Consider the following 17,888-nt stretch of genomic DNA (forward strand, 5'->3'; position numbering starts at 1 on the left):
ACCAAAAAAGTGACTTCTAGAGTGTTCACATGTTTTCACTACATACATATACAGAGAAATCTGCCCCGCTCACTGGCGGCCATGTATTTTCACCGATCTGGACCATTTTCGAACTCGTACAAGATATCAATGGAACCAATGTTTTGACCAAGTTTCATGATGATTGGGCAAAAATTGTGAATTCTTGAGTGTTCACAAGGTTTTTCTATAGCCATACAAGGAATACTGCCCCGCCCCCTGGAGGCCATGTTTTTCATTGGACCGGGACCATTTTTGAACTCAAGCAACATATCATTTAGATTTTTTTTTTGACAAAGTAACATAAAGATTGGGCATCAAATGTGACTTCAACAGCGTTCACAAAGTTTTTCTCTTTTTTTTATATAGTCACCTAGTTTTTGATCCAGCATGATCCAGTCTCGAACTCAGTCAAGGTACATGTATCAATGGAACAAATGTTCAGACCAAGTTTCACGAAGATCGGAAATAAATGTGGCCTCTAGAGTGTTCATAAAGGCAAAATGTTGAGGCTGCACAACGCACAAAAGGCAATCACAAACCATGAGCACATTAAGCTCAAGTGAGCTAAAAACAGTTAATTTCCAATACGGATATTTTTTTGCTCAACTTGTCTTGTTCGCAATTTCTCTAAAAATGAATGAAGATGAAGAAATGGCAAGAAGATGTTGAAAAAAATGTCAGTGACTAAGTTGCTAAAGGTTTAGTTGTACATAGTGATGACACACTGCATGCAATAAATTGTGGCAGTTTTTCCTTTTGGTAAAATATTTGGGCTCAATTAATTGCAATGTTTTTTCAATGTTCAAATTTTGAATATCTTGGTGTTTCTGATAGCATAAATGAAGACATTGTCTGGAGCAGTGCATGTGTTGGAAACTTGGATTAATTTAATTATTCCGCAAGCAGTGATGCACACGGTATCAGTTGTTTGAATTTGTGCAGGGGCATAATTATGTTATATTTATGAAAGAAATCATTGTATGTGGATCATATTTAAGTTCCGCCAAGATTCCAGGTAGCAAGCATACATGCCATACGTCCTGGATTGTCCGGGACAGTCCCGGAAATAAAGAACTCGTCCCGCTGTCCCGGAAATCTGTCAAATGTCCCGGAATTTACTAAATCCATATATACATGTACCTTATCTTAGGCTTAACTGCACCTCGAATCTGTGCATATTTGCAGCGTCTCCATGACAATGCCTACCCGAATAGGCAGACTACGCTACGTGTCAAAATCGATCAATTAACAGGGGTCCTGCTATCATATCGATTGTCTCACGTTCGCGTTCAAACCGAAAAAGCGGCATTGTTTAATGTGGTTGTTAATTGACTTTAATGTACATTGCCATTATTTCCCGCTGCGTAAGGGCAAAGGATAGTTGTTCACACATCTCAAGTCCAACATCGGTGAGTAAAAAATTAAACACTCGGATCAAGAGTGAAATGTGTGTAGCAGCGAAACAAGTGTGTAACTAATGTGTGACTGTCCGGATTTTAAGTTGACGATCTACCGGTACTGTTTTGTTGTATTTGTTTTATTGTGATTGGTTGTATGTATTGTGAATTGATTTGAGTTGACGATCTAACGGTACTGTATTGTTGTATTTTTTATTATATAAATGTTATAAATGAATAAAGGCGTATCAACAACTACGCGTTACACACCGGTCTTAATAACAATAACGCAGTGACGTCACCATCTATGTTTAGAACGCTTACACTGAAAACACGTGGCTTGTATCACACCGGTCTTAATAACAATAACGCAGTGACGTCACCATCTATGTTTAGAACGCTTACACTGAAAACACGTGGCTTGTATTTAGTAACGGAAGTAGTAATGTTGAATTTGACGTTAATAGATCAAGTGTATTTCGGATAGGCTTTCGAACTTTTGCAATTAACGATGCGAAACAAAAAAAAAACGTACCAAAAATGCATATGTCTATAAATATCGCTACATTTTATACATGTCCCGGAAAATCGGCAAAAGTCCCGGACAATTTAACTCATTGTCCCGGAGTTGGTCTAAAAAATTATGGCATGTATGTAGCAAGTCTACGTGAAAAGGCTTTAACGAGTTGCAACTCCCGGAGTGTAAGTAGCTTGAAGTTGGATTATTGCAACTAAATTTAAGTTTAAACCTTAAGTTTAAGTGGATCGAAAAGTCTTGGGAACGAACCTAATTAATCTCACTTCATGCATCTCTGGTACTTATCAAGGTACGACTTATGTATATCTAGCCAAAATATAACTAATTTATCACCTGATAACTTGTTGCACTAATGTTATCCTGTCAAACTAATAAAATACGATGAAAATCCTGAACCGCAATGTAAACAAACGCCGTCCATTGAAAAATTTCGAGCGTCTACGCGACCTTGATTATGAGCAGTTTTCAATCTCCAAATGCGCGGCGAATTCAAATCATTTGAATTGAACATGCCGTAAACTCGAAGACAAACAATTTAAAAAGAGTGATACGAAGGTATATGAATACATATTGGAATATGTTTTTAGAAAGAATATACATACATGTAAACGCCATCATGTTTTTCATTAAAATATATGTATCACTAAAGTTTTAACATGTGCTTGGAGAGACAAAGGAATGTTCACCATTTCCATCGACGCATACTTGTAAAACAACTGTAGAATTCTGAAATCTTTTTGCAGTCAAATCATGCACACAACATGGCATATTTTGTCGGCTGCAAACGCATTGACACGAGTGGTTTTTCACACGTATTGCACATTAGGGGCCGTCCATAAAGTATGTCACGCTCAAGATGGGGTGAGGGGGTGTAAGAAAGTGTTGCAGGGGGAGGTGGAGGTCACACGTCAAACAGTTGTATTATTCATTCGAATTATTTTTATGTCAAAATAGCATGAAATGCGTATCTCCTGGATGAGTTGTTCGCGATTCCTCTCGCTAGGAGCGCTAGAATGATGTTGCGAAGCCTTGTTTTATTTCTAGCCTCGCTTTATTGTCATGCCATTATTTGTCCCCTACCGGTTTCACCAGAGGGGACTTAGTGTTTGCGCTCTGTGCGTCTGTCTGTCACACTTTTCTTGATCCCGCGATAACTTATTCAGATGATCATGAATCTTGAAATATGGACATAGTGCATGTGTTTTCATTTTGTTCTTACGTCAAAAATTCTGGTTGCTATGGCAACAAATATAAAAAATCTGATGATGGATGAGTCGGAAGGGGGCATATATTGCTTGACAATAGTCTTGTTGTTTCTATGTTGTCCGCTGTATAATCACGTCACTGAGCAATACATTCGGAATTTAATTTTAACATATACACGTTATTAGTATTATACGAAATACTGGGTGTATGTGTTTATATTTATATAATTGTTTATCAGTATCATGAACAATTATATTTTGTCAGGGGGGGATCCGAATTTGTGGGTTTGAGCTAACCGTTCATACTCATAAAGCTAATAGCATTCAAGAACTATCAATCCCTCACTTACAAACTCTCACACTGACACCCAATCTGTAATTAAAGTTACATTCACTTCGTTGAAAAAAATCCAGCTTCCGATTTCTCACAGTTTCGTTAAACATTCTTAAAGTCATATAGGACAAGCAAAACATATATTCACAAGCACAAAACATACGCACCTCTGTATGTTGGAAGATCGTTGAGGGTTAATCTGCGTCGACAACCGCCCTGAACAACTATTATGTTGCCAACAGGCATCGTCTTTTACAGGAAACACTGCACTAATGTATTCATCCTCTTTCAAACTAATTCTATGGCGACACGATTAACAATAGTCAGCTCTTGATAAAAATCAAGGAGCTTTTTATAGTAATCTAGGTTTTAGCCGGATGCATTGTGTTTCAACGAGATGGTATCGTATTTTACATCCACGGAATTACAATGACATCTAACACTATTCAGCCTTTTTAATCAAGATCAATGTTTTTTTTTTCACAAGACCACACTGACCGACAGAAAAATCACAACGCTGTGATGAAAAAGGAGTTCCACAAGCGTTTTTTTTCTAAAAACACACACTCTTCGACTTAAAGTAAGATCTTTTTTGTTATGATAAACAATGAAGTTCCACATGCGTTTTTTTTTTCTAAAGACAAACACTCATCGACTTAAAGTAAGATCTTTTTTGTTATGATGAACAAAGAAGTTCCACATGCGTTTTTTTTTTCTAAAAACACACACTCATAGACTTAGTGTAAGATGTTTTTTGCTTATCATGTTTAAACGTTCCATTTTCATTACTCAAAACAACTTCGGTATGTTCCTCTTAAATTAATTGCTTAATTTTATGCATCAAAAATATTACCAATAAGATAACGTCGATCTTTTACATTTATGAGAGTATATGAACTAGTCGTTTGAGAAAAAGGGATTGGATTAGTTACTTTGTTCTTTAACATTGTTGCACGTATTACATGTAGTATGTAACTTAAAACGTTCGACATTAAGAAATGCATTCATCTGTAACTTAATAAGATCAAACGTTAACACGTTCACCAATATAATGTTAATACATACATTGGTGATAAGTCCAAAATATTTACAACAAGTTATAGGAGTAATCCAACTAATGCTATCTCTTGCACAATCTGTGGTATAATATTTTAACAATTCCTAATCACAGCACCTAGGATATAATATCAACTGACATTGCGCTTAAAGTGTTAACCGCAAATAGTGAAATTAACACGATCCGCTCTAATCCTGATTTAACGACGAATTTCAAACACATTTGTTAACGAAACCTGGGGAATGTATGATTGTTTTTGCCCTATCAATATTGTGTTCATTAGTTTTATATCCATCACATTGCAGCAGTTTTACATTATGTTAGCACCGTTCTGGGAAAACTGGGCTTAATGCATGTGCGTAACGTGTCGTCCCAGTTTAGCCTTTGCAGTCAACTTGGGCTAATTTGGGACGAATACTTTCTGCCTAAACTAGATTTTAGCAAAGAAGAAACTTCCTTTAAACGAAATATACAATAAAAGCGGAAAGTATCGTCCCTGATTAGACTGTGCGGACTGCACAAGCTACCGGTAATCGGGGACGACGCTTTACGCACATGCATTAAGCCCGGTATATCCAGAACGAGGATCATGTATATTTAACCCGTTACAACTTTCTAACATTACATGTATCTAAGAATTCCACTACAAAATACACATCGAAGGTAGTAGAAGTTTCCGACATTCCACTTCGTTGTATTTCAACCATATTAAACAAAAGAAAAACACGTACTGAAACATATGAAACACTAAATTAAATACTCCACAAACAACACCGGTCATTTAACAAACATTCCGTTCTGTATATAAAACGGACATTTAAATCGACACATTGAGCACAATTGAGTACGAGATTTCAATAAAATGTAGACATGTGTTCATATAGCCTTGTAGCACAACATGATCAGTGTCGCATTCAATATAGTCGTCACGCGCCAAGTATTGTAAAACACATTTGGTTCGTTTATTTCAAACTGTCAGTCATTTGTAATATTTTGTTCGAACTTTCGTTCAACAAATATCAGCACAGAATTTCACTGTCCGCATATCTTCGTATAGATGTTCTGAGCGTGGTGCCGTTTTATAAAGATGTATACTTAACTTAGACGTTGAATGTTCATATTTATTATCGTAATTTTATCCGTATTTCCTTTTCCTGATTTAACTGAATAATTCAATGACTAGAACATTTAGCAATTAACAAACATTTACAAATTTAATAACAATAAGGTATAAGTTTAATTATATGAGTCGCGCTCTGAGAAAATGGGGTTTAATGCATGTGCGTACAGTGTCGTCCCAGATTAGCATGTGCAGTCCGCATAGACTAATCAGGGACGATTTTTTTCTGCTTGTATGTTCGTGTAAAGAAAGTAACTTCTCAGCAAAAATCCAGTTTAAGCAGAAAGTGTCGTCCCTGATTAGCATGTGCGGAATGCACAGGCTAATCTGGGACGACACTTTACGCACATGCATTAAACCCCCTTCACAGAGCACGGCCCAATATTTATTAAATTTATAACTAAAACCGGACACGAAATGATAGTGACCTCCTCCGATATAATCCAGAAAATAGACCCAATATTGAAAGGACGTGTTCACGTGCTATTTGAAAATGTTCACCTTATAAGGTCGCATGACATTTGTCAGAAATAAAAGCACCATGTATTAAAGGCGAATATATCAATTTGCAGCAAATGCCGCTTCGTGTATGGGTAATAATTTAAACGTAAGTTGGTACAATCACGAACGATTTGCATAAATAACAATCAATAGACATTAACTTCGGAGTTTCCGGGCTCGATTTCATATGTAGGTGAAGTGTTGTTTTTTTTTGCTTTTTATGAAAACTATTCTTGTTGCCAATACTTCAGCGCCAACGTCCTGGGCCCCTATTTACAACCGGATTCTTAGACTTATATCTAAATATAAAAAAATACTCTTAAAACAGTCATATTTTATAAGAACATAAAAGTGAAGTCTAGCATGGCAGTAAACACCTATTATTACAGCATTCATTATTCGGAACGTTTTGTTAATCAGATAACCACCATTTTAAGCCTGTTAAAAAAAATCACAATCGACATCAAAATCACAATGTTTTCGCGGGTCTCAGTCCATGATTTCTTCTTAAGTTTTAGAATTGATTTCCGAATACGGCGAAGATATTTAAACATATTATTGTTGAGATATTTAAAGGCATACTTCAAAAATGAAAAATATCTGGACAGGTCTCTTTAAAACATCTTTAAACCCTTTCTTACTGCGTCTACGCGCAATTAACATATGCAAACAGTAAACCCAGTCGAAAAAATTATGACCAAGGTTCGTTTAATGCTTAAATTTAACGACATGGCTTCGGAAGAGTTACAAGGACATTTAAGCCACCATATAACACACATCAGAGACACCCATATATAAAATACACGACTGTTATCTCAGGGTTTGTTATTGCACAAATCCCCATAGAAAACGTTGATATTTTGTATTACGTGTTGTTTCTATATTTTTTATTAAGGAAACATTGTTTTAAACACGAAAACAATTAAAAATCTTTCAATAAAATTGTTGGTGAATTTATTTAACATAAATAAGAAGCCTTAAAAAAGAAATTAAGGTCAAATGAGAACCAATTGCAAAACCATTTACCACTAAAAAAGAGTTAAATAAACGATGGTAATGCCATACGAGAATGTGGAGTACCGAATAACACTTTTATGGAAATAAATATAAAACTTAAGCATGCCCTCACCAAAAACGCTAATGGTTAATTAAATACCGAATACAAAGTAACAACTAGGTTATCTTGCCCATTTACTAATTAACATCGCTGCGATCCAAGTAATTACACCGATCTCTACTATTAATTACTAAAAATAAAACTTAAACGTCGCTTATCTGGAGCTATGCAATTTGCGATCTGCCAAATATCTCCACCCCTGATGATATGTTTAATCTTAAATATTGACGAAATGCGGTGTAGGTGGCTATAATTATGCACAGTTACGTTATATTAGCGAATAACCAAATACACAATTGTATGAAATCCATAGCTGAAAATGATTATTGTATTTGTGAGAAATAGTTCAGAATTTTACATACATATTTAAAGGACACAACACCATGTATGTTAAGTATGAAATGAGTACACTTTTGAATAATTGAATGATCAAATATCCTCTGGAATTAATGAATTATTTAACCTCTTTAGAAATGGATTTATGTAATCTTTGTAGCTAAATTTGATAAAACCTCTAGAATTATGATATGATTTAACCCCTCTCATTGTGGAATGATTAAACCTTCTGATGGAATTATTAAACCCCTTTGATTGTGGAATGATAAAGCCTCTAGAATTATGGAATGATTAAACCTATGGAATTATTAAAACCCTGTCATTTGGAATTAAACCCACTCTCATAATGAAACTATTAAACACCTGCCATTATGGAACGATTAAACCCACTCTCGTTATGAAATGATTCAGCCACTGTCAATATGGACTGATTAAACCCCTATCATTATGGAATGATTAAACCCACTCCCATTACGGAACGATAAAACATCTGCAATTATGGAATTATTAAACCAAAATCTTTATGTTATGATTACGCCCTTGTAATAATGGAATGATTAAACCCTTCTCATAATGAAACGATATAACACCTATCATTATAAAATGATTAAACCCGCTCTCATTATGGAATGATTACACCCCTATCATTATGGAATGCTAAAACCATCTCTAATTATCAAATGATTAAACTCCTCTCATGACGGAATGATTAAACCCACTCTCATTATGGAATGGCTAAAGCCACACTCATTATGAAATGATTAAACCCACTCTCATTATGGAATTATTTAACTCCTGTCTTTATGGAACGATTCAACCCCTCTCATTATGAAATGATTAAACCCTTCTCATTATGGAATGATTAAACACCTGTCATAAGGGAATGATTAAACCCCTTCATTATGAAATGATTAAACCCTTCTTATTTTGGAATGATTAGACCCCTCTTATAATGGAATGATTAAACTCCCGTCATAATAAATTATTAAACCCCTCGCATTTTGGAAAGTTTAAACAACCCCTAGCATTATGAAATGATTGAACTCATGTCTTTATTGAACGATTAAACCACAGTCAATATGGAATGATTAAACCCACTCTCATTACGGAATGATTAAACCCACTCGCATTATGGAATGAGTAAACCCCTCTCATTATGGAATGATTAAACCACTGTCATACTGGAATGAGTAAACCCCTCTCATTATAAAAACGGTTAAACCCCTGTCATTGTGGAAAGTGTAAATCCCTATTATGATGAAATGATTAAACCCCTCTTATTATGGAATGGTTAGACACCTATGATAATGGAATGACTAAATCCCTCTCATTAAGAAATGATTAAACCCACTCTCACTGTTTAATGATTAAACCCACTGTCATGGCGGGATGACTAAACCCACACTAATTATGGAATGATTAAACACACGCTCATTATAGAATGATTAAAAACCTCTGATTATGGAACGATTAAACCCTCTTTCATTATGGAACGATTAAACCCACTCTCATTATGGAACGATCAAACCCACTCTCATTATGGAACGATTAAACCCACTCTCATTATGGAAGGTTTAAAACCCTGCCATAATGAAATGATTAAACACCTGTCATTATGAAATGATTAAACCGGTGTCATAATGGAATGATTAAAACCCTTTCATTATGAAATTATTAAACCCGTGTTATTATGGAATTATTAAACACCTGTCATTATGGAATGATTAAACCTTTGTCTTTATTGAATGATTGAATCCCTCTCATTATGGAACGATTAAACCCACTCTCATTATGGAATTATTTAATCCCTCTCATTATGGAATGATTAAATCCTGTCATTGCGGATTGATTTAAATGATGAAAGTCTAGAAAAACTGAAAAATAAGACTTCTGTAATTATTTAATTATTTTAATAAGCCTCAGAACTGAATCAAATTCCACTACCATCGGAGCACTAACTTGTGTTTTTTTATTTGTGAGCGATAATGTAGAGGCAATTTTGCAAGTCAGTCTGCGTTAAGTACGCTAGGAACCGTAACCCGTGACTGCCTGTGTAGATAACTGCAGTAAAATTAAGCAGACGACGAATGCTATGAGCGTCTGCTCTAATCCCCGCATCTGCCTGTTTATAGTTCCCACTAGTACACTACATAGTGTGTATGTATTCAAAAGTATTTAACAGCTTGTAAGACAACGTTGGCCAGTCTAGTGTTTATCATTAAAATATGTACATATTGGCTGCTTTCACGGTAAACGGGGCTTAATGCATGTCAAATAAAATAAGCCTGTGCACACTGATTAGCTGTATCAATGATTTGGAAAAAAACAACACATCTTATCCCTGTTCTTTAAGACATTCTCTTTATAAATTTGAATGGTTTGTGGTCATTTCAAACTTGCGATATAAAAAGCTATAACATAATTTTGAAAACTGAGTTGCGTCTAAGATTATACAACAGCGAACAAATTCAGTGCCCTCAGCGCTTTGATTTATATCTGTAATCGTTCCCTTTCGAGTTCTAAAAGAGATCAAGGAAGCGTTGCCCACGCAAATATTTACAATTTTTATGGTACTTTATCACAGTTTTGAAACGAAATAGTGCCGCGTTATGATTAACTAATGAAATACAATGTTAAGAAATAAATATTGTTAACTTAATAAACCGAAAGATAGCCAATTTACGGAATGTATATACTAGTAATTGCTTGCAAATTACGTTATGCAATTATCGAAGCTATATATAATATCATGTACATGTAGTTTAAAGTAAGTTATCTTTCATTCAGGTATGACATTGAGCAAACACATTCTTTCCACCTTCACACATATCCGCCAAGTGGTTACATCAGCATCGTCAAATCCATGAGATCCTAATGTCATATAATTCGTTCAAAATATAGCCCACGTTTAATGATAAAACCACAAAGCTATGCGAGCACTTAACTAAATTAATTAATCAAACAGTATTACATTGCGCGCGTGAAAATCAAAGAACACTTATTCTTCTTTTTTCCACTGTTATTCATGTCAGAAGATTTCTTCGAAAACTTAACTTTATGTACATAATAAACCACTCTAGTTGTCATATCATATAAGATATCAAGCTTGTGCAGCGGTTTTCAAGCATTCGCCACGATATTTACCCATTCATGCCTAGCGTCCTGAAAAAAGGACATTGCAAACAGCGTAGACCAAGATGAGACGCCGCATAATGCGGCGTCTCATCTGGGTCTGCGCTGTTTGCTTAAATGAATTTCTATATGAAAAAATCTAAATATAGAAATAAATATACTTGACACCCCTAATTTTGGAAATAAATTGATCCAATTTAGAAGGATGGGAGAGTCCACTGGGCATAAATGGGTTAAAGGGACAGAGTTTGACATGTATTTAAGTGTGTCATTAAATGCTTTATAGAAATAAATTATAATATTAGATCGAAAAAGCTCAAGTAAAAAAAGAATAATAAAATCAAAGAAAGAAAAAAATGTAACCGTCAACTGGGCTCGAACCACCTAACGTAAAAGTCTATAGCTTAGACCACTCGGCCATCCATGCTCATACACCATACAGTGATTGGTGTATTTTATACATTATATAGGCAATCCTCATAGTATCACAAAATAAAACGACAACAACAGAACTATCAAAATTATTCAATCTTTCTCGTTGCAACGCTTTATAAATTTATAAATTTCAGGTTTTTAAATCGTCAAAAGAAGCATAAAATGGATATTTTAGAGCATGGTAAATGTTCAGTATTACTGTTTCCTCACAAATGTCATAACTACAACAAAAAAATCGAATCAGAAACTTTTTTGTGTGTGTAACTTTACCAAAACGTGAAAAGGCCCCTTTAAAGGATGTAAAAAGGCAATTATATACTTCCTTACCTGAGTCGTCTTTCTTTTTTGTCGTTTGCCATTGACATTCACGCTTCAGTGGTAAGGGCATGGATAAGTAAATTAGATGGATTTAAGAGATACCGAAGAAACCATTCTTAAGTATTTGTAAATGCTTACACATGTGTAGAATGCTTATGCTACGCCAAAACGTTGATGGTAAGGGCAACTAAACATCTGAGTCGCGCTCTGTGAAAACAGGGCTTAATGTATATGCGTAAAATGCAGTCCGCACAGGCTAATCGGCGACGGCACGTTCCGCTCAAATGGAATTTTCTATTTATAGGAAGTCTCTTCTAAACGAAAATCCACTTTTGGCGGAAAGTGCCGTCCCTGATAAGCCTGTGAGACTTACAAAGGCTAATAGTGGACGACACTTTTAGAATAAGCATTAAGACCGGTTTTTCCATAGTGCGGCTCATACACGTGTAATAACCATCGGGCTTTAAAGCGGGACTGCACGATTTTGTCAAATATTTATGAATTTATATAGAATGTTTAAAAAAAAATATTATAAATATATTTCAATATATATCAAAATAAGCGGTAAGAAGAACATGTGTCGAAAAAATGCGAAATAAGGCATTTTTAATTCTGAAATCGAAAATGTCTGGACAGTCGAATTCGCCAGCATGTATATCGTGCATGTACGATGTGAATCTAAATTTAGTTTTACGGGTCATTTTAATTTCCCGCAACGATTTATATTCCTACGACACACGAACACTAACTCCGATCCTAATAAAAAGACGAATGCTTCGATGGTTGTAGGAAAATATGTACGAAATATCTTCGTGACAATCGGCTCGGGGCGACAATTTGTATTTTATGCATTTTATGAAATTCGTCTTCAATGTATATTTTTTTCTTGCCTATTTTGTGTTATTGTAACTTGTTTTTTTTATAAATTTATTACATTTTAACACATATAAAAATCGTGCAGTCCCGCTTTAAAAGATTTTATTTTTTCTGGACATGATATTCCGCTAAAAACACACTATGCTAGTTCGCAAATATTAATGCCAAAATAATAATTTAGTTCCGACGACCAGAAATAAACTTCTAGTAGTAAGTTCTAAATAACAATACGTTAATTGGCTATCAGTCAACTATGGTTGTAAATTTGGATGGTCGACAATGGTGCATCAACACATTTCGGAGTAAGTAAATTAATAAAAATCTTTGAATCACTTCATCGTTTGTGACTCACAAAACGTGCGAATGATGGGCGATTGTCGAGAGACGAACATAAAATTTTACGAGGCGTGAGAATGAATGGGCACATTATACTGCCTATGTTAACTGTTATATTATTCCCAAATTAAGCGGGTTGTATCTGAGACGCTCGAGTTTACAGTTTGTATCAAATAAATTAGCATTGTCAACGAATTTTACTATGCTGAATATATATTGCAGGTTATTCAAAAAGTACTACCAAAGAACACAGGCTCTTTTGTAACATGTAAAATCCTCACGGGAACGTTATCCAAAAATAGAGTGAAAGGAGTGAAACTCATTCTTTAGCCAAAATAATCGCATAACGACAATCGAAATTCTACGAAAACAAAAATAAATATTTTGGCATGATGTTCCCCGAAAGACGAGCCGAATTCTGGACAATCCAAACCCTAAACATAAATAATACAAAGATATAATTGTATATGTAATAGTATACCCACGAACACCAGATAATAGCCACGACCTTAAGTTCCCATGACCATATTCTAAATAAGGCTCGATTTGTCATAGTCGGCTCAGGGACTACTTAAATGTACCCCGGGTACTCTTAAGTATAATTAAATGTACCCCGGGTACGGTAAAAACACTAAAACGTATCCGGGAATTCTTACGCTAAATCGGCTTTTTTTCTTCAAATAATTGTGATCATATTTATATCAAAAATTGTGTACGATGACCTCTATATTATCAAAACTCATACTACAAAAAGGATGTCGAGGCAGGGTCTTTTCGAAGTAGCGTGTTTTAAGACATGGGATTTTTGGCGGGAATAAAACTCGGGTACAGTCTAAATTGACCGGGTACGTGTTGGACTGTTTTCCGTTCCCGGGGTACATTTAAGTATACTTAAGAGTACCCGAGGTACATGTAAGTAGTACCCGAGCCGACAATGACCAATCGAGCCTAAAAAAGGGCATAATTTAGCAACTGTCATATATTAAACAGAATATATGCACACGGTTCTCCGTCGTTGGAACCCATCGTATGGCATGATCCTTGTTCTGGGAAAAATGGGCTTAATGCATGTGCGTAAAGTGGCGTCGCAGCTAAGCATGTGCAGTCCGAACAGGCCAACTAGGGACGACACTTTCTGCTTGTATGGTATTTTTCGTTTAAAGAAGGTATCTTTTGAGCGAACATTAAGTTGGGACAGAGAGTGTCCTTCCTGATCAGCCTGTGGGACGACACGTTACGCTCATGCATTAAGACCAGTTTTTCCAAAACGCGGATCATATAATAAAAACAGAATCACGCAATTAATTGCTTGTAAATGCGAAGTTCCTAGAACTGCACAATATCTATTACTAGACTATAGTTTGTTTTACATAACATGACATCCGTTACGATGTAACGGTTGCGGACATAAAATACCTCAAAATAACTTCGACCGTCATAATTATGTGCAGGACTAACGAGTACATATTCCACGTGACAGCATACCAGCAACGCAATAAATATTTACCATCAAATAAAGATATTGTGACCACAAGGAATATTCTTCGATTAAAAAAGTAAAGGGAGGTAATGTTGTAATTATATATGCAAACTGTTGATAGAGTTACTTGTCTCTAAAAAGTAAACAATACGCACTGAGTATGAAGAATAAAATTGTGAGAACGGATTCCAACACACAAATAGTTCGTTAAAAGTAAAATCACAACATGCATTTATTTAAATAAAATAATGCATCAGGTGAGTATACAAACAATCCAATCAAATTGTTTCATACTCGATCATGAATATGAAGAAATGTGTCTGTGGTAGAATGATACATCTGTCGGTCCGAACAAGACGCTTACTTCTGTCTTCACCATCTTCATCGTCACAATACCTTGTATTTCATTTTATCTCATTAGGCGGAAAATCTCAAAAAGTCAACATTTTTTATTCTGGAGTTTTCATTGTATGTGAACAAGTAGAAACAATCGTTTTTTATTTGTGAGCGTTAGCTCACAAATAATGCAGACGCAATTTTGCAAATCAGTATGCCTTAGCTACGGTAGGAACCGTAACCCGTGACTTCCTGTGTGGATAACTCCATTAAATTTAAGCAGACGACGAATATGCCTGTTCACACTGGTACACTACATAGTGTGTATTTAACAGCTTGTAAGACAACGTTGGCCAGTCTAGTGTTTATCATTGAAATCTGTACATATTGGCTGCTTTCAGGGAAAACGGGGTTTAATGCAGGTCAAATAAGATTAGCATGTGCACACTGATTAGCTGTATCAATGATTTGAAAAAAAAACCACACACATCTCGACCGGTGTTTTAAGACACACTTATTATAAATTTGAATGGGTTGTGGTCATTTCAAACTTGCGATATAAAAAGCTATAACATAATTTTGAAAACTGAGTTGCGTCTAAGATTATACAACAGCGAACAAATTCAGAGCCTTCAGCGCTTTGATTTAAGGACTCGTCAAGACCATCTTCATGTTGTCAACCAACTGTTTCACAGTACATTAAATAAGCCGCGCTCTGGGAAAACGGAGCTTATTGCATGTGCGTAAATTGTCACCCTATATTTCCATGTGCAATCCGCACAGGCTAATCAGGGGCAACACTTTTTGAATGAACTGGATTTTAGCTAAGAAGAGATGAAAAATACTATTAATGCGGAAAGTAACATCTGACGACATATACTTCGTTAATTTGTCCGACCTTCAGTTCTCGGGTGCGGGTCCTTAGAATGATTCTGTCAGAACTCCAGTCCGTCAATCTATTTTGTCCGTTTCTCGTCCTTCCGACCCCAGTTCGCCCGTAAGTGGTCTGTTTATATGTCTTCATATCCGTCTGTCCGTGCGTTCGGATACCAAGCAATGGCTTACCTGGACTCAGCGGGTGCGTGTACCTCTCCTGAATGGACTGCTCGTTCGTCCGTCTGTGCCTCTCGATGTGTCCGTACACGTAGCATGCGTCCGCAGTGTTCATATTGAACAGTATCGATAGTCCCGTCATTTTCCGGAAGTCTTCGTGAATATTTGACGATTTCCGTTTACGCTCTTCGTGTATACACGACAATATCCTAAACCTGGGTAGTATGTGGTGTCCGAGGATCTACATCTCATATTTCCGTCAAAATTGTTACCTGTTATATTTTCTGTTTCACTTGTTCTCTTTTCTGTTTCTACCTTTCCGTTGTTCAACACAACGTATGTCTAGCTCTTTCTGTGACTTTATCCAACCTAAATCACTTTATGTTAAGACGGTCTTAACATATTCAGCTGTAGCAAAATCCAACGAATCATATTGTCTTCGAAATCCTCTACCGTTAGTCCTACATTTACAACACTATTTTCCTGTGAAAAAAAATTAAGACAGGCTCACGATAGTAAAATTTAAAAAAGGCATATGATTTTAATCTTAATCATGTATGCACACATTTTGGTTAATTCCAAAATCCGCCCACTCCTCAAATATACCAACATTGCTAATTTCAGTAAAGTAGATTACTTTGTCAAGTGCTAAAATTTGAAATGGCAATGCCGCTTTTTATCAAAACAATGTCTTAACGATAATAATACTACATGATGCGCAACCATTCTTCGACAACATACATATGTAATTACAAGACTTAGTTCTCCGATAAATCGATTATTTAATGGTTCGACAACAGGTTAATTGGCAATTGAACGAGTTAAACGTTAGTACATTAAATATGCAAGTGAACAAAAGAGGAAGGGTTTTGCTCAATTTTAATTTTAAAACGGATATTTATACACAATGTGTAATTGCAATGAAGTTTATATCTAAAGATACAACGCCTTGTTCATGTCTTATTTAATTTACGGTAAATCGTGTTTGCTGAACGTTATGATGTTTTTGCTAGAAAGTAATAATGTTTCTGTTTAACAATTTTCTTAACGTAAGCATCCCAAAGTAAGTGGAGTATCGTACAAAAAGTTTGCGCGACATATGCACTCCATGTGTGCGAAATGTAGGTAGGTAGAATGTAGATAGAACCTTACATCATGTTTGGCTTTAGTGATGAGCGTTTAGTTAAACATATTTAATATAACTCGATTGCATCGAAAGCCTCGGGCTTATTGAGACGCATTCGAGTCCGTTTCATGGGCCTAGAACCAGTACTTGGTGTTTTTGGAGGAGATATAAAGAACGCTCCCACGGTGGGGATCGAACCCATGACCTCCCGGTCGATAGGCGGAAACCATATCGATCACACCACGGCGACCTTGCGATTAGTTTGTTTCTTAAGTAAACTTGGAAACTGCACACCATGCCCTTCATCTAAATTTATTTTCCAGGTTGCAGAGAAAAAAATGAGTGCACTTGAGTCTCGTTTTGGGGAAACTGGAATTATGCATGTGCGTAAAGTGTCGCTCCATATTAGCCTGTGCAGTCCTCACATTATCTGGGAAAAAGAAGCTTAATATTTGTGCGTAACGTGTCGTCCCAGTTTAGCATGTGGATTCCGCACAGGCTAATGAGGAACGACATTTTCCGCGTTCATAAAATTTATCGTGTTAAGGAAGTATTTTCTTAGCGCAAACCCAGTAAAGGCTGAAAGTGTCTTTTCTGATAAGCCTGTACGGACTGCACAGGTTAATATGGGAGTACACTTTACGCACATGCATTAAGCCCCGTTTTTCGAGAGCGATGCATATATTGAGTCCGCTTTACCTACTCTAGTGATATACGATCACTTCATATAACCAAAACCACGGGTGTTACTATTTGATTAAGGAAATCGCATTCTCACGGTCTATAAGCTCAAAATCTTCAGTGTGTTTGCAGACGACTTTTTTCTGTGTACTTACCACTTTAAAATGGGCCTAAATATTTTAAGTGTATATCTACATGCATCGAATCCTGAACTAAGTTCCGAAAAAATATCACGAATCCAGTTTTCTTATCTTCAGGGCAAGAACATTAAATTGAGCATCAGAATTATAGTATTAATCGACTTATTCATTGAATTGTTAGTTAAATTGTTTGTCTAACAAATCATATTCTTTTTTCTACAGAAATTGTTCTATATATAAAATTATTTTTGCATTCGATAACACATCAGACGTTCGTTTTAACTGGTTTGAACGTGCAAAGAAATCTTCTTATACAAGTATTTAGATTTATTTATTAACGTACACTTGA

The 17,888-nt window shown here is 35.7% G+C and overlaps 1 protein-coding gene across 1 annotated transcript in view; it reads right to left on the bottom strand.

Annotated features, from left to right (window-relative positions):
- LOC127847988 (microtubule-associated protein futsch-like) overlaps positions 1-15,734 on the bottom strand; it is a 196,489-nt gene extending 180,755 nt beyond the window's left edge. Inside the window, 1 exon segment of the mRNA XM_052380241.1 lies at positions 15,605-15,734. Within this exon segment, the coding sequence (XP_052236201.1) occupies positions 15,605-15,734 (130 nt within the window).
- Positions 15,735-17,888: the final 2,154 nt, after the last annotated feature.

This window comes from Dreissena polymorpha, chromosome 10 (genome assembly GCF_020536995.1).
Source record: "Dreissena polymorpha isolate Duluth1 chromosome 10, UMN_Dpol_1.0, whole genome shotgun sequence".
NCBI lineage: Eukaryota > Metazoa > Mollusca > Bivalvia > Myida > Dreissenidae > Dreissena > Dreissena polymorpha.